A 25,000-nucleotide genomic window follows, 5' to 3' on the forward strand; every position below is an offset into this window, starting at 1 on the left:
GGCCCGTCAGGAAGTCCAGTACCCAGTTGCACAGGGCGGGGTCGAGACCCAGGGTCTCGAGCTTGATGACGAGCTTGGAGGGTACTATGGTGTTGAATGCCGAGCTGTAGTCGATGAACAGCATTCTCACATAGGTATTCCTCTTGTCCAGATGGGTTAGGGCAGTGTGCAGTGTGGTTGAGATTGCATCGTCTGTGGACCTATTTGGGCGGTAAGCAAATTGGAGTGGGTCAAGCGTGTCAGGTAGGGTGGAGGTGATATGGTCCTTGACTAGTCTCTCAAAGCACTTCATGATGACGGATGTGAGTGCTACGGGCGGTAGTCGTTTAGCTCAGTTACCTTAGCTTTCTTGGGAACAGGAACAATGGTGGCCCTCTTGAAGCATGTGGGAACAGCAGACTGGTATAGGGATTGATTGAATATGTCCGTAAACACACCGGCCAGCTGGTCTGCGCATGCTCTGAGGGCGCGGCTGGGGATGCCGTCTGGGCCTGCAGCCTTGCGAGGGTTAACACGTTTAAATGTCTTACTCACTTCGGCTGCAGTGAAGGAGAGACCGCATGTTTCCGTTGCAGGCCGTGTCAGTGGCACTGTACTGTCCTCAAAGCGGGCAAAAAAGTTATTTAGTCTGCCTGGGAGCAAGACATCCTGGTCCGTGACTGGGCTGGGTTTCTTCCTGTAGTCCGTGATTGACTGTAGACCCTGCCACATGCCTCTTGTGTCTGAGCCGTTGAATTGAGATTCTACTTTGTCTCTGTACTGGCGCTTAGCTTGTTTGATAGCCTTGCGGAGGGAATAGCTGCACTGTTTGTATTCAGTCATGTTACCAGACACCCTGCCCTGATTAAAAGCAGTGGTTCGTGCCTTCAGTTTCACACGAATGCTGCCATCAATCCACGGTTTCTGGTTAGGGAATGTTTTAATCGTTGCTATGGGAACGACATCTTCAACGCACGTTCTAATATACCTTAACCTACTCTACCCTACTCTACTCTATTCTACCCTACCTTACCCTACTCTACTCTATTCTACCCTACTCTACCCTACTCTATTCTACAATACCTTACCCTACTCTATTCTACAATACCTTACCCTATAGGCCCACCCACTTGAAAGTCAGGCCCACCTACTGGGGAGCCAGGCCCAGCCAATCAGAATAATTCTTGCCCTACAAAAGGGCTTTATTACAGGCAGAAATAATCCTCTGTTTCATCAGTTGTCTGAGTGGCTGGTCTCAGATGATCCCGCAGGTGAAGAATCTGGATGTAGAGGTCTGGCATGGTTACATGTGGTCTACGTTTGTGGGGCCGGTTGGACGTACAGCCAAATTCTTGAGACAACTCTGGCATTGTGTTGTGTGACAAAACTGCAAATTTTAGAGTGGCCTTTTATTGTCCCCTAGCACAAGGTGCACCTGTGTAATGATCATGCTTTTTGTGTGTATGGAACATTTCTGGGATGTTTTATTTCAGCTCTATTCAACACTTTATGTGTTGTTTTATATTTTTGTTCAGTATTGTCCGCAGCCATACGGCTAAGCGAGATCAGGATAAGGACAACTCAGAGGATGTTATTCTGTTCTTCTGAAATAGACTACATTTTCTTCCTATCACAGCTTCTTTAGACCTGTCTAAAATAAATCATGGATTTATTGTGAAGGTGTAGACTATAATACATGGATTTATTGTGAAGGTGTAGGCTATATTACATGGATTCATTGTGAAGGTGTAGACTATATTACATGGATTTATTGTGAAGGTGTAGGCTATATTACATGGATTTATTGTGAAGGTGTAGGTAGACTATATTACATGGATTTATTGTGAAGTTGTAGACTATATTACATGGATTTATTGTGAAGGTGTAGACTATATTACATGGATTTATTGTGAAGGTGTAGACTATATTACATGGATTTATTGTGAAGGTGTAGACTATATTACATGGATTTATTGTGATGGTGTAGACTATATTACATGGATTTATTGTGAAGGTGTAGAGGATATTACATGGATTTATTGTGAAGGTGTAGAGTATATTACATGGAATTATTGTGATGGTGTAGACTATATTACATGGATTTATTGTGAAGGTGTAGAGGATATTACATGGATTATTGTGATGGTGTAGGTAGACTATATTACATGGATTTATTGTGATGGTGTAGACTATATTACATGGATTTATTGTGAAGGTGTAGAATATATTACATGGATTTATTGTGATGGTGTAGACTATATTACATGGATTTATTGTGAAGGTGTAGACTATATTACATGGATTTATTGTGATGGTGTAGGTAGACTATATTACATGGATTTATTGTGATGGTGTAGGTAGACTATATTACATGGATTTATTGTGGAGGTGTAGAATATATTACATGGATTTATTGTGAAGATGTAGACTATATTACATGGATTTATTGTGATGGTGTAGAATATATTACATGGATTTATTGTGGAGGTGTAGAATATATTACATGGATTTATTGTGATGGTGTAGACTATATTACATGGATTTATTGTGAAGGTGTAGAATATATTACATGGATTTATTGTGGAGGTGTAGACTATATTACATGGATTTATTGTGAAGGTGTAGACTATATTACATGGATTTATTGTGATGGTGTAGGTAGACTATATTACATGGATTTATTGTGATGGTGTAGACTATATTACATGGATTTATTGTGAAGGTGTAGACTATATTACATGGATTTATTGTGAAGGTGTAGACTATATTACATGGATTTATTGTGAAGGTGTAGACTATATTACATGGATTTATTGTGATGGTGTAGGTAGACTATATTACATGGATTTATTGTGAAGGTGTAGACTATATTACATGGATTTATTGTGATGGTGTAGACTATATTACATGGATTTATTGTGAAGGTGTAGACTATATTACATGGATTTATTGTGAAGGTGTAGACTATATTACATGGATTTATTGTGATGGTGTAGGTAGACTATATTACATGGATTTATTGTGAAGGTGTAGACTATAATACATGGATTTATTGTGAAGGTGTAGACTATATTACATGGATTTATTGTGAAGGTGTAGACTATATTATATGGATTTATTGTGAAGGTGTAGACTATATTACATGGATTAAATAAATGTAGATGTTCCAAAGGTCTGCATCAGTGGCTTGTAGGCTGTGCGTGGAAGCCAGGATATGCTAAACATGTTTATGCTAATTAAAAGGTCAAATAAAAAGAGACCAGCAGTTATTTGCACGACTATCATCTGCTGACTAAATGTCATGACCGTCACAGCCCTATAGCCATTCAGAGGGTGAATTGGACAGGACAGCAGATTTAAGTGACTTTGAACTGCAAAACTGCTGAGTTTTTAACGCTCAACAGTTTCCCGTGTGTATCAAGGATGGTCCACCACCCAAAAGACATCCAGACAATTTAACACAACTGCGGGAAGCATTGGCGTCAACATGGGACCAGCATCACTGTGGAACGCTTTCGAACACCTTGTAGAGTCCCTGCCCCTTGACAAATTTAGGTCTAAAGTCTAGTATCCACCCTCAGTCCAGTCCTCCAGTTTGTTATTATCTAGTTACATTCCTTTACATTTGGTAATATTATAAAGTTTAAAATAATAAATATAGTGTCCCAAATGGCACCCTATTCCCTATGTAGTGCACTACTTTAGACCAGACCCCTATGGCACCCTATTCCCTATGTAGTGCACTACTTTAGACCAGACCCCTATGGCACCCTATTCCCTATGTAGTGCACTACTTTAGACCAGACCCCTATGGCACCCTATTCACTATGTAGTGCACTACTTTAGACCAGGTCCCTATGGCACCCTATTCCCTATGTAGTGCACTACTTTAGACCAGGGCTCAATGGCACCTTATTCCCTATGTAGTGCACTACTTTAGACCATGCCCCTATGGCACCCTATTCCCTATGTAGTGCACTACTTTGGTCATAAGGAGTGCATTACATAGTTATTGGGTGGCCATTTCAGACACATCTACTGTATACCTCTCCTACTGTATACCTCTCCTACTGTATACCTCTCTATACCTCTCCTACTGTATACCTCTCCTACTGTATACCACTCCTACTGTATACCTCTCCTACTGTATACCTCTCCATACCTCTCCTACTGTATACCTCTCCATACCTCTCCTACTGTATACCTCTCCTACTGTATACCTCTCCATACCTCTCCTACTGTATACCTCTCCATACCTCTCCTACTGTATACCTCTCCATACCTCACCTACTGTATACCTCTCCATACCTCTCCTACTGTATCCCTCTCCTACTGTATACCTCTCCTACTGTATACCTCTCCTACTGTATACCTCTCCATACCTCACCTACTGTATACCTCTCCATACCTCTCCTACTGTATCCCTCTCCTACTGTATACCTCTCCTACTGTATACCTCTCCTACTGTATACCTCTTCTACTGTATAACTCTCCATACCTCACCTACTGTATACCTCTCCTACTGTATACCTCACCTACTGTATACCTCTCCATACCTCTCCTACTGTATACCTCTCCTACTGTATACCTCTCCTACTGTATACCTCTCCTACTGTATACCTCTCCTACTGTATACCTCTCCTACTGTATACCTCTCCATACCTCTCCTACTGTCTACCTCTCCTACTGTATACCTCTCCTATTGTATACCTCTCCTACTGTATACCTCTCCTATTGTATACCTCTCCTATTGTATACCTCTCCATACCTCTCCTACTGTATACATCTCCTATTGTATACCTCTCCATACCACTCCTACTGTATACCTCTCCATACCTCTCCTATTGTATACCTCTCCATACCTCTCCTACTGTCTACCTCTCCTACTGTATACCTCTCCTATTGTATACCTCTCCTACTGTATACCTCTCCTACTGTATACCTTTCCATACCTCTCCTACTGTATACCTCTCCATACCACTCCTACTGTATACCTCTCCTATTGTATACCTCTCCATACCTCTCCTACTGTATACCTCTCCTACTGTATACCTCTCCATACCTCACCTACTGTATACCTCTCCTACTGTATACCTCTCCTACTGTATACCTCTCCTACTGTATACCTCTCCATACCTCTCCTACTGTATACCTCTCCTACTGTATACCTCTCCTACTGTATACCTCTCCTACTGTATACCTCTCCTACTGTATACCTCTCCTACTGTATACCTCTCCTACTGTATACCTCTCCATACCTCTCCTACTGTATACCTCTCCATACCTCTCCTACTGTATACCTCTCCATACCTCTCCTACTGTATACATCTCCTATTGTATACCTCTCCATACCTCTCCGACTGTATACCTCTCCTACTGTATACCTTTCCATACCTCTCCTACTGTATACCTCTCCATACCACTCCTACTGTATACCTCTCCATACCTCTCCTATTGTATACCTCTCCATACCTCTCCTACTGTCTACCTCTCCTACTGTATACCTCTCCTATTGTATACCTCTCCTACTGTATACCTCTCCTATTGTATACCTCTCCTATTGTATACCTCTCCATACCTCTCCTACTGTATACATCTCCTATTGTATACCTCTCCATACCACTCCTACTGTATACCTCTCCATACCTCTCCTATTGTATACCTCTCCATACCTCTCCTACTGTCTACCTCTCCTACTGTATACCTCTCCTATTGTATACCTCTCCTACTGTATACCTCTCCTACTGTATACCTTTCCATACCTCTCCTACTGTATACCTCTCCATATACCTCCTACTGTATACCTCTCCTATTGTATACCTCTCCATACCTCTCCTACTGTATACCTCTCCTACTGTATACCTCTCCATACCTCACCTACTGTATACCTCTCCTACTGTATACCTCTCCTACTGTATACCTCTCCTACTGTATACCTCTCCATACCTCTCCTACTGTATAGCTCTCCTACTGTATAACTCTCCATACCTCTCCTACTGTATACCTCTCCTACTGTATACCTCTCCATACCTCACCTACTGTATACCTCTCCATACCTCTCCTACTGTATCCCTCTCCTACTGTATACCTCTCCTACTGTATACCTCTCCATACCTCTCCTACTGTATACCTCATATACCTCTCCTACTGTATACCTCTCCTATTGTATACCTCTCCATACCTCTCCTACTGTATACCTCGCCATACCTCTCCTACTGTATACCTCTCCTACTGTATACCTCTCCATACCTCTCCTACTGTATACCTCTCCTACTGTATACCTCTCCATACCACTCCTACTGTATACCTCTCCTATTGTATACCTCTCCATACCTCTCCTACTGTATACCTCTCCATACCTCTCCTACTGTATACCTCTCCTACTGTATACCTCTCCTACTGTATACCTCTCCATACCACTCCTACTGTATACCTCTCCTATTGTATACCTCTCCATACCTCTCCTATTGTATACCTCTCCATACCTCTCCTACTGTATACCTCTCCATACCTCTCCTACTGTATACCTCTCCTATTGTATACCTCTCCTACTGTATACCTCGCCATACCCCTCCTACTGTATACCTCTCCTACTGTATACCTCTCCATACCTCTTCTACAGTATACCTCTCCTACTGTATACCTCTCCTACTGTATGCCTCTCCATACCTCTCCTACTGTATATCTCTCCTACTGTATACCTCTCCATACCTCTCCTACTGTATACCTCTCCATACCTCTCCTACTGTATACCTCTCCATACCTCGCCTACTGTATACCTCTGCTACTGTGTACCTCTCCATACCTCTCCTACTGTATACCTCTCCTATTGTATACCTCTCCATACCTCTCCTACTGTATTCCTCTCCTACTGTATACCTCTCCATACCTCTTCTACTGTATACCTCTCCTACTGTATACCTCTCCATACCTCTCCTACTGTATACCTCTCCATACCTCTCCTACTGTATACCTCTCCTACTGTATACCTCTCCTACTGTATACCTCTCCTACTGTATACCTCTCCTACTGTATACCTCTCCTACTGTATACCTCTCCTACTGTATACCTCTCCATACCTCACCTACTGTATACCTCTACATACCTCTCCTACTGTATACCTCTCCTACTGTATACCTCTCCTACTGTATACCTCTCCAACTGTATACCTCTCCTACTGTATACCTCTCCTACTGTATACCTCTCCTATTGTATACCTCTCCATACCTCTCCTACTGTATACCTTGCCATACCTCTCCTACTGTATACCTCTCCTACTGTATACCTCTCCATACCTCTCCTACTGTATACCTCTCCTACTGTATACCTCTCCATACCACTCCTACTGTATACCTCTCCTATTGTATACCTCTCCATACCTCTCCTACTGTATACCTCGCCATACCTCTCCTACTGTATACCTCTCCTACTGTATACCTCTCCTACTGTATACCTCTCCATACCACTCCTACTGTATACCTCTCCTATTGTATACCTCCATACCTCTCCTATTGTATACCTCTCCATACCTCTCCTACTGTATACCTCTCCATACCTCTCCTACTGTATACCTCGCCATACCCTCCTACTGTATACCTCTCCTACTGTATACCTCTCCATACCTCTTCTACAGTATACCTCTCCTACTGTATACCTCTCCTACTGTATGCCTCTCCATACCTCTCCTACTGTATATCTCTCCTACTGTATACCTCTCCATACCTCTCCTACTGTATACCTCTCCTACTGTATACCTCTCCATACCTCTCCTACCGTATACCTCTCCATACCTCGCCTACTGTATACCTCTGCTACTGTGTACCTCTCCATACCTCTCCTACTGTATACCTCTCCATACCTCTCCTACCGTATACCTCATATACCTCTCCTACTGTATACCTCTCCTATTGTATACCTCTCCATACCTCTCCTACTGTATACCTTGCCATACCTCTCCTACTGTATACCTCTCCTACTGTATACCTCTCCATACCTCTCCTACTGTATACCTCTCCTACTGTATACCTCTCCATACCACTCCTACTGTATACCTCTCCTATTGTATACCTCTCCATACCTCTCCTACTGTATACCTCGCCATACCTCTCCTACTGTATACCCTCCTACTGTATACCTCTCCTACTGTATACCTCTCCATACCACTCCTACTGTATACCTCTCCTATTGTATACCTCTCCATACCTCTCCTATTGTATACCTCTCCATACCTCTCCTACTGTATACCTCTCCATACCTCTCCTACTGTATACCTCGCCATACCTCTCCTACTGTATACCTCTCCTACTGTATACCTCTCCATACCTCTTCTACAGTATACCTCTCCTACTGTATACCTCTCCTACTGTATGCCTCTCCATACCTCTCCTACTGTATATCTCTCCTACTGTATACCTCTCCATACTTCTCCTACTGTATACCTCTCCTACTGTATACCTCTCCATACCTCTCCTACCGTATACCTCTCCATACCTCGCCTACTGTATACCTCTGCTACTGTGTACCTCTCCATACCTCTCCTACTGTATACCTCTCCATACCTCTCCTACCGTATACCTCATATACCTCTCCTACTGTATACCTCTCCTATTGTATACCTCTCCATACCTCTCCTACTGTATACCTCTACATACCTCTCCTACTGTATACCTCTCCATACCTCTCCTACTGTATACCTCTACATACCTCTCCTATTGTATACCTCTCCATACCTCTCCTATTGTATACCTCTACATACCTCTCCTACTGTATACCACTCCTACTGTATACCTCTCCATACCTCTCCTACTGTATACCTCTCCTATTGTATACCTCTCCATACCTCTCCTACTGTATTCCTCTCCATACCTCTCCTACTGTATACCTCTCCATACCTCTTCTACTGTATACCTCTCCTACTGTATACCTCTCCATACCTCTGCTACTGTATACCTCTCCTACCGTATACCTCTCCTATTGTATACCTCTCCATACCTCTCCTACTGTATACCTCTCCATACCTCTCCTACTGTATACCTCTCCTACTGTATACCTCTCCATACCTCTCCTACTGTATACCTCTCCTATTGTATACCTCTCCATACCTCTCCTACTGTATACCTCTCCATACCTCTCCTACTGTATACCTCTCCTATTGTATACCTCTCCATACCTCTCCTACTGTATACCTCTCCTACTGTATACCTCTCCATACCTCTTCTACTGTATACCTCTCCTACTGTATACCTCTCCATACCTCTGCTACTGTATACCTCTCCTACTGTATACCTCTCCATACCTCTCCTACTGTATACCTCTCCATACCTCTCCATACCTCGCCTACTGTATACCTCTGCTACTGTGTACCTCTCCATACCTCTCCTACTGTATACCTCTCCATACCTCTCCTACCGTATACCTCATATACCTCTCCTACTGTATACCTCTCCTATTGTATACCTCTCCATACCTCTCCTACTGTATACCTCTACATACCTCTCCTACTGTATACCTCTCCATACCTCTCCTACTGTATACCTCTACATACCTCTCCTATTGTATACCTCTCCATACCTCTCCTATTGTATACCTCTACATACCTCTCCTACTGTATACCACTCCTACTGTATAACTCTCCATACCTCTCCTACTGTATACCTCTCCTATTGTATACCTCTCCATACCTCTCCTACTGTATTCCTCTCCATACCTCTCCTACTGTATACCTCTCCATACCTCTCCTACTGTATACCTCTCCTACTGTATACCTCTCCATACCTCCTACTGTATACCTCTCCTATTGTATACCTCTCCATACCTCTCCTACTGTATACCTCTCCATACCTCTCCTACTGTATACCTCTCCTATTGTATACCTCTCCATACCTCTCCTACTGTATACCTCTCCATACCTCTCCTACTGTATACCTCTCCTACTGTATACCTCTCCATACCTCTTCTACTGTATACCTCTCCTACTGTATACCTCTCCATACCTCTGCTACTGTATACCTCTCCTACTGTATACCTCTCCATACCTCTCCTACTGTATACCTTTCCATACCTCTCCTACTGTATACCTCTCCATACCTCTCCTACTGTATACCTCTCCTACTGTATACCTCTCCTCTCCTACTGTATACCTCTCCATACCTCTCCTACCGTATACCTCTCCATACCTCTCCTACTGTATACCTCTCCTACTGTATACCTCTCCTACTGTATACCTCTCCTACTATATACCTCTCCATACCTCTCCTACTGTATACCTCTCCTACTGTATACCTCTCCATACCTCTCCTACTGTATACCTCTCCTACTGTATACCTCTCCATACCTCTCCTACTGTATACCTCTCCTACTGTATACCTCTCCTACTATATACCTCTCCATACCTCTCCTACTGTATACCTCTCCTATTGTATACCTCTCCATACCTCTCCTACTGTATACCTCTCCATACCTCTCCTACTGTATACCTCTCCATACCTCTGCTACTGTGTACCTCTCTTATTGTATACCTCTCCATACCTCTCCTACTGTATTCCTCTCCTACTGTATACCTCTCCATACCTCTCCTACTGTATACCTCTCCTTGGCACAGGTGACTGATAAAATAATTATCAAATATTTACCTGAAGAAGCCATTGGTTCAGACGATGTGGTATTTGAAACGAGGGAAAGGAGATGTGATGGAACAGACTGCGTTAATAGCAGGGTGGTCTTGGCTCTGGCACCCTTCTCTTCCTCTCTTTATCACTCTCCTTCACCTTTATCTCTCTCTCTCTCCCTCTCTCTACATGTCTCTCTCTCTCCCTCCCTCTCTCTACATGTCTCTCTCTCTCCATATCTCTCCCTCTCTCTACATGTCTCTCTCTCTCCCTCCCTCTCTCCATGTCTCTCCCTCTCTCTACATGTCTCTCTCTCCCTCCCTCTCCCCATGTCTCTCCCTCTCTCTCCATTCTCTCTCTCCTCCTCTCTCTTCATGTCTCTCTCTCTCCCTCCTTCTCTCCATTTCTCTCTCTCTCCTTCCCTCTCTTTCCATCTCTCTCTCTCTCCCTCCCTCTCTTTCCATTTCTCTCTCTCCCTCCCTCTCTCTACATCTCTCTCTCTCCCTCCCTCTCTCTTCATGTCTCTCTCTCTCCCTCCTCATCTTCATGTCTCTCCCTCTCTCTTTACATGTCTCTCTCTCTCCCTCCATTCTCCATCTCTCTCTCTCCCTCCCTCTTTCCATGTCTCTCTCTCTCCCTCCCTCTCTTCCATTTCTCTCTCTCTCCTTCCCTCTCTTTCATGTCTCTCTCTCTCTCCATGTCTCTCTCTCTCTTCCATTTTACATCTCTCTCCCTCCCTCTTTCCATGTCTCTCTCTCCCTCCCTCTCTCTCCATTTCTCTCTCTCTCCTTCCCTCTCTTTACATCTCTCTCTCTCTCTCCATTCTCTCTCTTCTCTCCATTTCTCTCTCTCTCTCCATTTCTTCCCTCTCCTTCCCTCTCTCTACATCTCTCTCTCTCTCTCCATTTCTCTCTCTCCATTTCTCTCTCTCTCTCCATGTCTCTCTCTCTCCTTCCCTCTCTTTACATCTCTCCCTCTCTCTCCATGTCTCCCTCTCCCTCCCTCTCTCTCCATTTCTCTCTCCCTCTCCTTCCCTCTCTCTACATCTCTCTCTCTCTCTCCCTCTCTCTACATCTCTCTCTCTCTCTCTCCCTCTCTCTCCATTTCTCTCTCTCCTTCCCTCTCTCTCCATGTCTCTCTCTCTCCCTCCCCCTCCCTCCCTCTCTCTCCATGTCTCTCTCTTTCTCCCTCCCTCTCTCCATTTATCCCTGTGCTCGGTATGTGTCTATTCTGGGAGTCTCACGGTGTCAGCGAATCGCCTATCTATCACAGATGATGGTTTTTGCAGCTGAGCTGTGGGTTGGCAGGGCTGCCCCCCAAACCTCTCTCACAACCACCCAGTCCCCCAAGGATTTTTAAAGAGGGACATAATGTTGATGGGACAGAACAAGTGTGACATGTCTTTCTCTCGCTCTCTCTCCCATCTACAGAGATTAGTTGAATATACCAGGCAGAGGGGGGAGGAGGGCAGGGGGGGGAGATGATGGTGGTGATGATGATGGTGGTGATGAAGGCTCCTCATTTGTCACAGTCAGTAGAGGACTGGTCACCCCTCAGAGCCTGGTTCCTCTCTACCCAGTACAGCCAGAAGAGGACTGGTCATCCCTCATAGCCTGGTTCCTCTCTACCCAGTACAGCCAGTAGAGGACTGGTCATCCCTCATAGCCTGGTTCCTCTCCACCAGTACAGTCAGTAGAGGACTGGTCACCCCTCAGAGCCTGGTTCCTCTCTACCCAGTACAGTCAGTAGAGGACTGGCCACCCCTCAGAGCCTGGTTCCTCTCTACCCAGTACAGCCAGTAGAGGACTGGTCACCCCTCAGAGCCTGGTTCCTCTGGTCTACCCAGTACAGTCAGTAGAGGACTGGCCACCCCTCAGAGCCTGGTTCCTCTCTACCCAGTACAGTCAGTAGAGGACTGGCCACCCCTCAGAGCCTGGTTCCTCTCTACCCAGTACAGTCAGTAGAGGACTGGTCACCCCTCAGAGCCTGGTTCCTTTCTACCCAGTACAGTCAGTAGAGGACTGGTCACCCCTCAGAGCCTGGTTCCTCTGGTCTACCCAGTACAGTCAGTAGAGGACTGGTCACCCCTCAGAGCCTGGTTCCTCTCTACCCAGTACAGCCAGTAGAGGACTGGCCACCCCTCAGAGCCTGGTTCCTCTCTACCCAGTACAGTCAGTAGAGGACTGGTCACCCCTCAGAGCCTGGTTCCTCTCTACCCAGTACAGTCAGTAGAGGACTGGTCACCCCTCAGAGCCTGGTTCCTCTGGTCTACCCAGTACAGTCAGTAGAGGACTGGTCACCCCTCAGAGCCTGGTTCCTCTGGTCTACCCAGTACAGTCAGTAGAGGACTGGCCACCCCTCAGAGCCTGGTTCCTCTCTACCCAGAACAGTTGAGGGTTTTAGGCTGTTTTTCTGTACAAGCACTTGAGAACTGCTGATGTAGAAAGAGCTTTATAAAATACATTTGATTGATTGATTGATTGATTGTTTGATCAATCAATCAAATGTATTTCTAAAGCCCTTCGTACATCAGCTGATATCTCAAAGTGCTGTACAGAAACCCAGCCTAAAACCCCAAACAGCAAGCAATGCAGGTGTAGAAGCACGGTGGCTAGGAAAAACTCCCTAGAAAGGCCAAAACCTAGGAAGAAACCTAGAGAAGAACCAGGCTATGTGGGGTGGCCAGTCCTCTTCTGGCTGTGCCGGGTGGAGATTATAACAGAACATGGCCGAGATGTTCAAATGTTCATAGATGACCAGCAGGGTCAAATAATAATAATCACAGTGGTTGAGGAGGGTGCAACAGGTCAGCACCTCAAAAGTAAATGTCAGTTGGCTTTTCATAGCCGATCATTCAGAGGTCGAGACAGCAGGTGCGGGAGAGAGAGAGAGAGAGAGAGAGAGAGAGAGAGAGAGAGAGAGAGAGAGTTGAAAACAGCAGGTCCCCGGGACAGGTAGCACGTCTGGTGAACAGGTCAGGATTCCATAGCCGCAGGGAGAACAGTTGAAACTGGAGCAGCAGCAGAACCAGGTGGACTGGGGACAGCAAGGAGTCATCATGCCAGGTAGTCCTGAGGCATGATCCTAGGGCTCAGGTCCTCCGGGAGGGAGAGGGAGGGAGAGAGAATTAGAGGGAGCATACTTCAATTCACACAGGACACCAGATATAACAGACTGAACTCTAGCCCCCCGACACATGGAGACTGTATAGACGGATGTATTGACGGTTGTATTGATTGATTCACAGGACCCTCCCATGGCGGTGACACTGGGACTGAGGATGGAAGAGATGATCTTTAACCTGGCAGACACACACCTGTTCTTCAATGACTTAGAGGTAGGTACACACACCTGTTCTTCAATGACTTAGAGGTAGGTACACACACCTGTTCTTCATCCACTTAGAGGTAGGTACACACACCTGTTCTTCAACGACTTAGAGGTAGGTACACACACCTGTTCCTCAATGACTTAGAGGTAGGTGAGCTCAAGAACACACACACACACTGTATAGATACAGCTACTGATCTGGGATCAGATCCCCACTGACAGTGTAATCTAATGCATTGTGATTTTAAAAAGGTCAAACTGATCCTAGATCAGCATTCCTCCTCCTCTGAGAGGCTGTGATACGTGTGTAGCTCCTTCATTGTGTAGACACTGCCCCCTAGTGACACAAACTAAAGACTTAAACTTGTCTGTGTCTGTGTCTGTCTGTCTGTCTGTCTGTCTGTCTGTCTGTCTGTCTGTCTGTCTGTCTTTCTGTCTGTCTGTCTGTGTTTCTGTCTGTGTGTCTGTCTGTTTCTGTGTGTGTCTGTCTGTCTGTCTGTCTGTCTGTCTGTGTGTGTTTCTATGTGTTTCTGTGTTTGTGTGTGTTTCTGTTTCTGTGTGTGTGTGTTTCTGTGTGTGTGTGTGTGTTTCTGTGTGTGTGTGTTTCTGTGTGTGTGTGTGTGTGTGTGTTTCTGTGTGTGTGTGTGTTTCTGTGTGTGTGTGTTTCTGTGTGTTTCTGTGTGTGTGTGTTTCTGTGTGTTTGTGTGTTTGTGTCTGTCTGTGTGTGTTTCTGTGTGTTTCTGTGTGTGTGTGTGTTTCTGTGTGTGTGTTTCTGTGTGTGTGTGTTTCTGTGTGTGTGTGTGTGTGTGTCTGTCTGTGTGTGTGTGTTTCTGTGTGTGTGTGTGTTTGTGTTTCTGTGTGTGTGTGTTTCTGTGTGTTTGTGTTTCTGTGTGTTTCTGTGTGTGTGTGTTTCTGTCTGTGTTGTGTGTTTCTGTGTGTTTCTGTGTGTGTGTGTTTCTGTGTGTTTCTGTGTGTGTGTGTTTCTGTCTGTGTGTGTGGGTGGGTGTTCAGGAGTGTGATCAGGTCCATATTGATGATGTGTCATCGGACGACAACGGACAGGACCTGAGGTGAGCGTTCAACAGCGTTTTCTTCTTCACAGTTAAATGACGAGTTCAGGATGTGAACAACTTGATATCAGACGGTTCCTCGCTCTGAGAACAGTCTGTGGGTCAGGAGAAACTGGAATCCATGGGATGCTTTTCTTTAAACAGCCCTGCTGGCACTGCATCTCAGTGCAAGAGGCATCACTACAGTCCCTGGTTCAATTCCAGGCTGTATCAAATCTGGCCCGTGATTGGGAGTCCCATAAGGCGGAGCACAATTGGCCAAGCGTCGTCCTGGGTTTGGCCGTCATTGTAAATAAGAATTTGTTCTTAAATGACTTGCCTAGTTAAATTAAATAAAAATGTAATTAAATTCCTCTCCTGCCATTACCACGAGCCCGTTCTCCCAATTTAAGGTGCCACCAACCTCCTGTGGTACGTACAGGACTACAAGTACCTACGCAAATGTCCATCCTGCGTAGTTGCGTAGCAAAAAAGAACTGCTGATGTTTGCAGCCCCGCAATTATAAACTGAACAACAAGCACGCAGGATCGACAGCAAAATCAGGCTTAAATCATTTGAGTCAACCATTAGGAATGTTCTGTGACATATTGTTCTGTTGAGAGCAGTATTCATAGACAGTACTTACCATTTTTATAATAAAACACATCATTGTTATTATTATTGACAGTACTTACAGTTTTTATAATAAATTATATTATTATTGACAGTTTTTATAATAAAACATATTATTATTATTATTGACAGTACTTACAGTTTTTATAATAAATTATATTATTATTATTATTATTATTGACAGTTTTTATAATAAATTACATTATTATTATTATTATTGACAGTTTTTATAATAAAACATTATTATTATATTTGACAGTACTTACAGTTTTTATAATAAATTATATTATTATTATTGACAGTTTTTATAATAAATTATATTGTTATTATTGACAGTTTTTATAATAAATTATATTATTATTATTATTATTGACAGTTTTTATAATAAATTATATTATTATTATTGACAGTTTTTATAATAAATTATATTATTATTATTATTATTGACAGTACTTACAGTTTTTATAATAAATTATATTATTATTATTGACAGTTTTTATAATAAATTATATTATTATTATTATTATTGACAGTACTTACAGTTTTTATAATAAAACATATTATTATTATTATTATTGACAGTACTTACAGTTTTTATAATAAAACATATTATTATTATTATTATTGACAGTACTTACAGTTTTTATAATAAAACATATTATTATTATTATTATTGACAGTACTTACAGTTTTTATAATAAATTATATTATTATTATTATTATTGACAGTACTTACAGTTTTTATAATAAATAATATATTATTATTATTATTATTGACAGTACTTACAGTTTTTATAATAAAACATATTATTATTATTATTATTGACAGTACTTACAGTTTTGCAACTGATGGCTTCCATGCAGCGGCGACCAGCGCGAGTCTGTGCCTGGCGACGGGCGTCCGCGGAGGGGTGGACTGGATGAGGAAACTAGCCTTCCGCTACAGAAGAGTCAAAGAGATGTATAGCACATACAAAAACAATGTGGGGGGTAAGCCAATCGGAGAAGAGTTTACTGGAGAGGAGCCAATCAGAGAGCTCTTTTTTAGGCAGGGGGTGAGGGGGGATAAATATATATATTTTTTGTAACTGTCAACTGATATGTATAGTGTGTACATTTGAATCCACTGAGAAATATTTAGTATTGTCCTGTACTTTACTTTAGTACTTTAGTACAGGACAATACTAAATGTTTCTTAGTGGATTAAAAGACAATGTTCCTGTGTTCATGAAGACAGCGTTCACTGTAAAAAATGTTTTGCATTTGTCGGCTCAATTGGAAAACCTTTGATATGGCGCAATGTGGACAAAGTGTGGTCAGATTAAATCCTGCCCCTAATGTTGGTTATTGTTGTTGTTTATTGTTGATGTTGTTTATTGTTGACAGGCCTGTTGGGCCCTGCTAAGAGGGATGCGTGGTTACAACTGAGAGCTGAAGTAGAGGCTTTAACAGACTCCTGGCTCACCAACGCACTCAAGTCCCTGTCAATCATCAGCTCCAGGTGCCCCGCCCCCTCCACACCCACACTGGACACGCCCCCCACCCCGCACACAAAATGGCTGCAGTGCCGACACACTGAGTCGGTCTCTGACATGAACATGAACTAGACAAATAAAACATAGATCAGAGCTAATTTCATGTAATGGAACAGTCAATACTGATACTAATTATCTGTCTTTCTCTCTTCTCGCCTCTCCCTCTCTCTCTCTGTCTCTCTCCCTCTCTTCCTCTGTCTCTCTCCCTCTCTCTCTCTCTCTGCCTCTCTCCCTCCATCTCTCCCTCTTCCTCCTCTCTCTCCCTTCCTCCCTCCCTCTCTTTTCCTCCCTCCCTCTCTCACTCTCTCGCTCTCTCTCTGCCTGCCTCCGACTCTCGCTCTCTCTCTCTCTGCCTCCCTCTCTCTCCTTGTCCTTGTCTCTCTGTCTCTCTCTCTCTGTCTCTCTCTCTCTCTCTCTGTCTCTCTCGCTCTCTCTCTCCCTGCCTCCCTCTCTCTCCTTGTCTCTCTGTCTCTCTCTCTCTCTCTCTCTCTCTCTCTCTGTCTCTCTCGCTCTCTCTCTCCCTTCCTCCCTCCCTCTCTTTTCCTCCCTCCCTCTCTCACTCTCTCGCTCTCTCTCTGCCTGCCTCCCTCTCTCGCTCTCTCTCTCCCTCTCTGCCTCCCTCTCTCTCCTTGTCTCTCTGTCTCTCTCTCTGTCTCTCTCTCTCTCTGTCTCTCTTTCTCTCTCCCTCTCTTTCATCTCTCTATCTCTCTGTCTCTTTCTCTCTCCCATCTCTCTGTCTCTCTCTCTCTGTCTCTCTCTCTCTTTCTCTCTCTCTGTCTCCAGGAGTAACTGTGTAAATGTGTTGGTAACAACAACCCAGCTGATACCAGCAGTGGCTAAAGTTCTGTTGTATAGTTTAGGATCTGCCTTCCCTATTGAGAACATATACAGTGCAACCAAAATAGGTAAGAAACCCCCCCCACACACACACACACACAAAATAGGTAAGAACCACACACATAACACACAAAATAGGTAAGAACACACACACACACACACACAAAATAGGTAAGAACCACACACACACACACACACAAAATAGGTAAGAACACACACACACACACAAAATAGGTAAGAACCACACACACACACAAAATAGGTAAGAACCACACACACACACACACACACACAACATTTGTATTTAAGTTTACTTCCTGAACGGGAAATGGAATTAACCTCAAGCGGAACTAAACCCAAATTGACCAGGGATCTGACCTCTGTGTGAGGCTATATGGACCCCTATGAGTTCTGGTCTAAAGTAGTGCACTGCATAGGGAATAGGGTGCTATTTGGGAGACAGGCATTGGCCTGGGAGGGGAGGGTTGTTATGATGACATTGTTTATGTGAAGCATCTCCGTGGCGACCAGGTGTGTTGTCAGGAACTATCAGGGCCAATCCATTTCTTTCTCTTGTGGTTTTTTTTAATGGAAAATACGACAACCAAGGGAATGTGTGTTTACAGATGGCTATATCAGTGTGTGTGTGTGTGTGTGTGTGTGTGTGTGTGTGTGTATGTGTGTGTGTGTGTGTGTGTGTGTGTGTGTGTGTATGTGTGTTTGTTCTCTATCCCCGTCTCCTCTCATTCCACTCCTCCATCCTTGATCTACAGAAATGTCTCATCCTCTCTCTTTGTTAGAAAAACATCTGTGTTTAAGCTTTCAGTCCCAAGTGGCACCCTATTCCCTATATAGTGCCCTACTGTTGACCAGGGCTCTATGGTACCCTATTCCCTTCATAGTGCACTACTGTTGACCAGGGCTCTATGGTACCCTATTCCCTTCATAGTGCACTACTGTTGACCAGGGCTCTATGGTACCCTATTCCCTACATAGTGCACTACTGTTGACCAGAGGGCCCCGTAAAACACACCCATAGGGCTCTGGTCAAAAGCTAGTGCACTACGATAGGGTGCCACTAGGTACACATCCTTTGTTGTTGTCTCCAGGCAAAGAGAGCTGTTTTGAGAGAATAGTCTCCCGCTTCGGCAATAACATTACCTATGTTGTGGTTGGCGACGGGCGGGACGAGGAGCATGCAGCCAGCCAGGTAACCTCACTCTGACCCCTCTCTCTCTCTCCTGACCTCTAACCCTTGACCCCCCTTTGTTTATATTGCAGGCAAAGAGGGTTGCTTTGAGCGCATAATGCAGAGGTATGGCAGGAAGGTAGTCTATGTTGTAGTAGGAGATGGTGTGGAGGAGGAGCAGGCAGCCAAAAAGGTAAACAATGCGGAGATGACCTTTTGAAAACCTCGCCGTGACCCTGTAGAGTGTGTTGTGGTGTGAGGGCTTCGGATTGGTGGAGTGGTGGACAAGCCTGCCTTCCTGCAGTAGTGGTTTTTAGTAACTTTAGGGGGGGGTTTTGGTTTGGGGTTTTGGTGAGCTCTAGGGTGAAATTTCCCCTAGGTACAGATCTAAAATAATCTCCCCGTCCCCGTCCCCCCAATTCGAACCGTACCCATTAGTGGGGGGGATTAAAAATGGGCCAAAGATCAGGGTCAAGGGGCAACTTCACCCTGCTCCCATGGTGTTTGTGTGAGCTCTGAGTGGTGTACAAGCCTGCCTTTCTTTGCAGTAGTGGATGTAGTAACGTTTAGGGTTTTGGTTTGGGGCTTTCCTCTCCTTACTGTCGCTTTGTGTTCTGTTTGGGTTTGTTCCTTTGTTATTTCCATGAAACAAAAGTAGACTCTGGTTCTTGAGACCGTACCTAAACCGGGCGGGCACCACCACCGTGCGCAAATTGATTTTGTCCCCCCACACCAAACGCGATCACGACACGCAGGTTGAAATATCAAAGCAAACTCTGAACCAATTATATTAATTTGGGGACAGGTCGAAAAGCATTAAACATTTATGGCAATTTAGCTAGTTAGCTTGCACTTGCTAGCTAACGTTAATTTGTCCAATTTAGCTAGCTTGCTGTTGCTAGCTAATTTGTCCTGGGATATAAACATTGAGTTGTTATTTTACCTGAAATGCACAAGGTCCTCTACTCCGACAATTAATCCACACATAAAACGTCCAACTGAATCGTTTCTAGTCATCTCTCCTCCTTCCGGGCTTTTTCTTCTTTAGACTTTATATGGTGATTGGCATCTACACTTTCATAGTATTACCACGACGACCGGCAAAACAGTTCATCTTTCATCTATCTGCTTCTATAAACCAATGAGGAGATGGGAGAGGCAGGACTTGCAGAGCGATCTGCATCAGAAATAGAACTGACTTCTATTAACCAATGAGGAGCTGGCACGTGGGTAGCAGCTTCTATAAACCAATGAGGAGATGGGAGAGGCAGGACTTGCAGAGCGATCTGCGTCAGAAATAGAACTGACTTCTATTAACCAATGAGGAGCTGGGAGAGGCAGGACTTGCAGAGCGATCTGCATCAGAAATAGAACTGACTTCTATTAACCAATGAGGAGATGGCACGTGGGTAGCAGCTTCTATAAACCAATGAGGAGATGGCACGTGGGTAGCAGCTTCTATAAACCAATGAGGAGATGGGAGAGGCAGGACTTGCAGAGCGATCTGCATCAGAAATAGAACTGACTTCTATTAACCAATGAGGAGATGGCACGTGGGTAGCAGCTTCTATAAACCAATGAGGAGATGGGAGAGGCAGGACTTGCAGCGCGATCTGCATCAGAAATAGAACTGACTTCTATTTGAGCCCTTGGCAACACAGACGCTGGTTGGCGCGCGCGGGGAGTGTGGGTGCAATAATTGAATAACGTGTATGTTTAAATTGATTTAGCATCTTAGACCGAATGATGAAATGAAAGTAGACTCTGGTTCCTTAGACCGACTGATTGGGATTATAAAACTCAACCACAATAATTGATTACAGACACAATAATAATAATGATAGAAATGAATTAATAAGTATTATATACAGTGGTTCTGTAGGTCAGTGGTTCTGTAGGTCAGTGGTTCTATAGGTCAGTGAGTGGTTCTACAGGTCAGTGGTTCTACAGGTCAGTGGTTCAACAGGTCAGTGTTTCTAAGGGTCAGTGGTTCTACAGGTCAGTGGTTCTAAGGGTCAGTGGTTCTACAGGTCAGTGGTTCTGTTGGTCAGTGGATCTACAGGTCAGTGGTTCTACAGGTCAGTGGTTCTACAGGTCAGTGGTTATACAGGTCAGTTGATCTACAGGTCAGTGGTTCTACAGGTCAGTGGTTCTGTAGGTCAGTGGTTCTACAGGTCAGTGGTTCTACAGGTCAGTGGTTCTAAAGGCCAGTGGTTCTGTAGGTCAGTGGTTCTACAGGTCAGTGGTTCTAAGGGCCAGTGGTTCTGTAGGTCAGTGGTTCTGTAGGTCAGTGGTTCTACAGGCCAGTGGTTCTGTAGGTCAGTGGTTCTACAGGTCAGTGGTTCTAAGGGACAGTGGTTCTGTAGGTCAGTGGTTCTACAGGGCAGTGGTTCTGCAGGTCAGTGGTTCTACAGGGCAGTGGTTCTACAGGTCAGTGGTTCTGTAGGTCAGTGGTTCTGTAGGTCAGTGGTTCTACAGGCCAGTGGTTCTAAAGGCCAGTGGTTCTGTAGGTCAGTGGTTCTACAGGTCAGTGGTTCTAAGGGCCAGTGGTTCTGTAGGTCAGTGGTTCTGTAGGTCAGTGGTTCTACAGGCCAGTGGTTCTGTAGGTCAGTGGTTCTACAGGTCAGTGGTTCTAAGGGACAGTGGTTCTGTAGGTCAGTGGTTCTACAGGGCAGTGGTTCTGCAGGCCAGTGGTTCTGTAGGTCAGTGGTTCTGTAGGTCAGTGGTTCTACAGGCCAGTGGTTCTGTAGGTCAGTGGTTCTACAGGGCAGTGGTTCTACAGAACAGTGGTTCTATAGGTCAGTGGTTCTACGGGTCAGTGGTTTTACAGGTCAGTGGTTCTACAGGTCAGTGGTTCTACAAGTCAGTGGTTCTACAGGTCAGTGGTTCTACAGGTCAGTGGTCAACAGGTCAGTTCTACAGGCCAGTGGTTCTACAGGTCAGTGGTTCTACGGGTCAGTGGTTCTACAGGTCAGTGGTTCTACAGGTCAGTGGTTCTACAGAGCAGTGGTTCTACAGAGCAGTGGTTCTAAGGGTCAGTGGTTCTACAGGTCAGTGGTTCTACAGGTCAGTGGTTCTATAGGTCAGTGAGTGGTTCTACAGGTCAGTGGTTCTACAGGTCAGTGGTTCTATAGGTCAGTGAGTGGTTCTACAGGTCAGTGGTTCTACAGGGCAGTGGTTCTAAGGGTCAGTGGTTCTAAGGGTCAGTGGTTCTACAGGTCAGTGGTTCTATGGGGCAGGTGTTCTACAGGTCAGTGGTTCTACAGGTCAGTGGTTCTATAGGTCAGTGGTTCTACAGGTCAGTGGTTCTATAGGTCAGTGAGTGGTTCTACAGGTCAGTGGTTCTACAGGTCAGTGGTTCAACAGGTCAGTGGTTCTACAGGTCAGTGGTTCTAAGGGTCAGTGGTTCTAAGGGTCAGTGGTTCTAAGGGTCAGTGGTTCTACAGGTCAGTGGTTCTACAGGTCAGTGGTTCTACGGGGCAGGTGTTCTACAGGTCAGTGGTTCTACAGGTCAGTGGTTCTGTAGGTCAGTGGTTGTAAGGGCCAGTGGTTCTGTAGGTCAGTGGTTCTGTAGGTCAGTGGTTCTACAGGTCAGTGGTTCTAAGGGCCAGTGGTTCTAAAGGCCAGTGGTTCTGTAGGTCAGTGGTTCTACAGGTCAATGGTTCTACAGGTCAGTGGTTCTACAGGGCAGTGGTTCTGCAGGCCAGTGGTTCTGTAGGTCAGTGGTTCTACAGGCCAGTGGTTCTGTAGGTCAGTGGTTCTACAGGTCAGTGGTTCTACAGGGCAGTGGTCAACAGGTCAGTTCTACAGGCCAGTGGTTCTACAGGTCAGTGGTTCTATAGGTCAGTGGTTCTACGGGTCAGTGGTTCTACAGGTCAGCAGTTCTACAGGTCAGTGGTTCTACAGGTCAGTGGTTCTACAGAGCAGTGGTTCTAGGGGTCAGTGGTTCTACAGGTCAGTGGTTCTACAGGTCAGTCGTTATATAGGTCAGTGAGTGGTTCTACAGGTCAGTGGTTCTACAGGTCAGTGGTTCTAAGGGACAGTGGTTCTGTAGGTCAGTGGTTCTACAGGGCAGTGGTTCTGCAGGCCAGTGGTTCTGTAGGTCAGTGGTTCTGTAGGTCAGTGGTTCTACAGGCCAGTGGTTCTGTAGGCCAGGGGTTCTACAGGTCAGTGGTTCTACAGGTCAGTGGTTCTACAGGTCAGTGGTTCTACAGGTCAGTGGTTCTAAGGGTCAGTGGTTCTAAGGGTCAGTGGTTCTACAGGTCAGTGGTTCTACAGGTCAGTGGTTCTATGGGGCAGGTGTTCTACAGGTCAGTGGTTCTGTAGGTCATTGGTTCTGTAGGTCAGTGGTTCTGTTGGTCAGTGGTTCTACAGGCCAGTGGTTCTGTAGGTCAGTGGTTCTACAGGTCAGTGGTTCAACAGGTCAGTGGTTCTACAGGTCAGTGGTTCTACAGGTCAGTGGTTCTAAGGGTCAGTGGTTCTAAGGGGCAGTGGTCAACAGGTCAGTTCTACAGGGCAGTGGTCAACAGGTCAGTGGTTCTATAGGTCAGTGGTTCTACGGGTCAGTGGTTCTACAGGTCAGCGGTTCTACAGGTCAGTGGTTCTACAGGTCAGTGGTTCTACAGAGCAGTGGTTCTAGGGGTCAGTAGTTCTACAGGTCAGTGGTTCTACAGGTCAGTGGTTCTACGGGTCAGTGGTTCTACAGGTCAGTGGTTCTACAGGTCAGTGGTTCTACAGAGCAGTGGTACTACAGAGCAGTGGTTCTAAGGGTCAGTGGTTCTACAGGTCAGTGGTTCTACAGGTCAGTGGTTCTATAGGTCAGTGAGTGGTTCTACAGGTCAGTGGTTCTACAGGTCAGTGGTTCTATAGGTCAGTGAGTGGTTCTACAGGTCAGTGGTTCTACAGGGCAGTGGTTCTAAGGGTCAGTGGTTCTACAGGTCAGTGGTTCTACAGGTCAGTGGTTCTATGGGGCAGGTGTTCTACAGGTCAGTGGTTCTACAGGTCAGTGGTTCTATAGGTCAGTGGTTCTACAGGTCAGTGAGTGGTTCTACAGGTCAGTGGTTCAACAGGTCAGTGGTTCTACAGGTCAGTGGTTCTAAGGGTCAGTGGTTCTAAGGGTCAGTGGTTCTAAGGGTCAGTGGTTCTACAGGTCAGTGGTTCTACAGGTCAGTGGTTCTACGGGGCAGGTGTTCTACAGGTCAGTGGTTCTACAGGTCAGTGGTTCTGTAGGTCAGTGGTTCTGTAGGTCAGTGGTTGTAAGGGCCAGTGGTTTTGTAGGTCAGTGGTTCTGTAGGTCAGTGGTTCTACAGGTCAGTGGTTCTAAGGGCCAGTGGTTCTAAAGGCCAGTGGTTCTGTAGGTCAGTGGTTCTACAGGTCAGTGGTTCTACAGGTCAGTGGTTCTAAGGGCCAATGGTTCTGTAGGTCAGTGGTTCTGTAGGTCAGTGGTTCTACAGGCCAGTGGTTCTAAGGGACAGTGGTTCTGTAGGTCAGTGGTTCTACAGGGCAGTGGTTCTGCAGGCCAGTGGTTCTGTAGGTCAGTGGTTCTGTAGGTCAGTGGTTCTACAGGCCAGTGGTTCTGTAGGTCAGTGGTTCTACAGGTCAGTGGTTCAACAGGTCAGTGGTTCTACAGGTCAGTGGTTCTACAGGTCAGTGGTTCTAAGGGTCAGTGGTTCTAAGGGTCAGTGGTTCTACAGGTCAGTGGTTCTACAGGTCAGTGGTTCTACGGGGCAGGTGTTCTACAGGTCAGTGGTTCTACAGGTCAGTGGTTCTGTAGGTCAGTGGTTGTAAGGGCCAGTGGTTCTGTAGGTCAGTGGTTCTGTAGGTCAGTGGTTCTACAGGTC

At 45.1% G+C, this 25,000-nt stretch overlaps 1 protein-coding gene across 3 annotated transcripts in view; it reads left to right on the forward strand.

Moving 5' to 3' along the window:
* eya4 (EYA transcriptional coactivator and phosphatase 4) overlaps positions 1-25,000 on the forward strand; it is a 219,889-nt gene that overhangs the window by 190,142 nt on the left and 4,747 nt on the right. For 2 of the 3 annotated variants that reach the window (XM_042301119.1, XM_042301121.1), the window contains 6 exons: positions 13,834-13,923; positions 14,928-14,986; positions 16,429-16,589; positions 16,986-17,100; positions 17,918-18,039; positions 19,253-19,353. In XM_042301119.1, coding sequence (XP_042157053.1) covers positions 13,834-13,923; positions 14,928-14,986; positions 16,429-16,589; positions 16,986-17,100; positions 17,918-18,039; positions 19,253-19,353 — 648 coding nt within the window. Of the gene's footprint in view, positions 1-13,833; positions 13,924-14,927; positions 14,987-16,428; positions 16,590-16,985; positions 17,101-17,917; positions 18,040-19,080; positions 19,182-19,252; positions 19,354-25,000 lie in introns of all 3 variants that reach the window. The other variant, XM_042301120.1, reaches the window with a different exon arrangement.

The sequence above is a fragment of the Oncorhynchus tshawytscha genome, linkage group LG18 (assembly GCF_018296145.1).
Source record: "Oncorhynchus tshawytscha isolate Ot180627B linkage group LG18, Otsh_v2.0, whole genome shotgun sequence".
Lineage (NCBI taxonomy): Eukaryota > Metazoa > Chordata > Actinopteri > Salmoniformes > Salmonidae > Oncorhynchus > Oncorhynchus tshawytscha.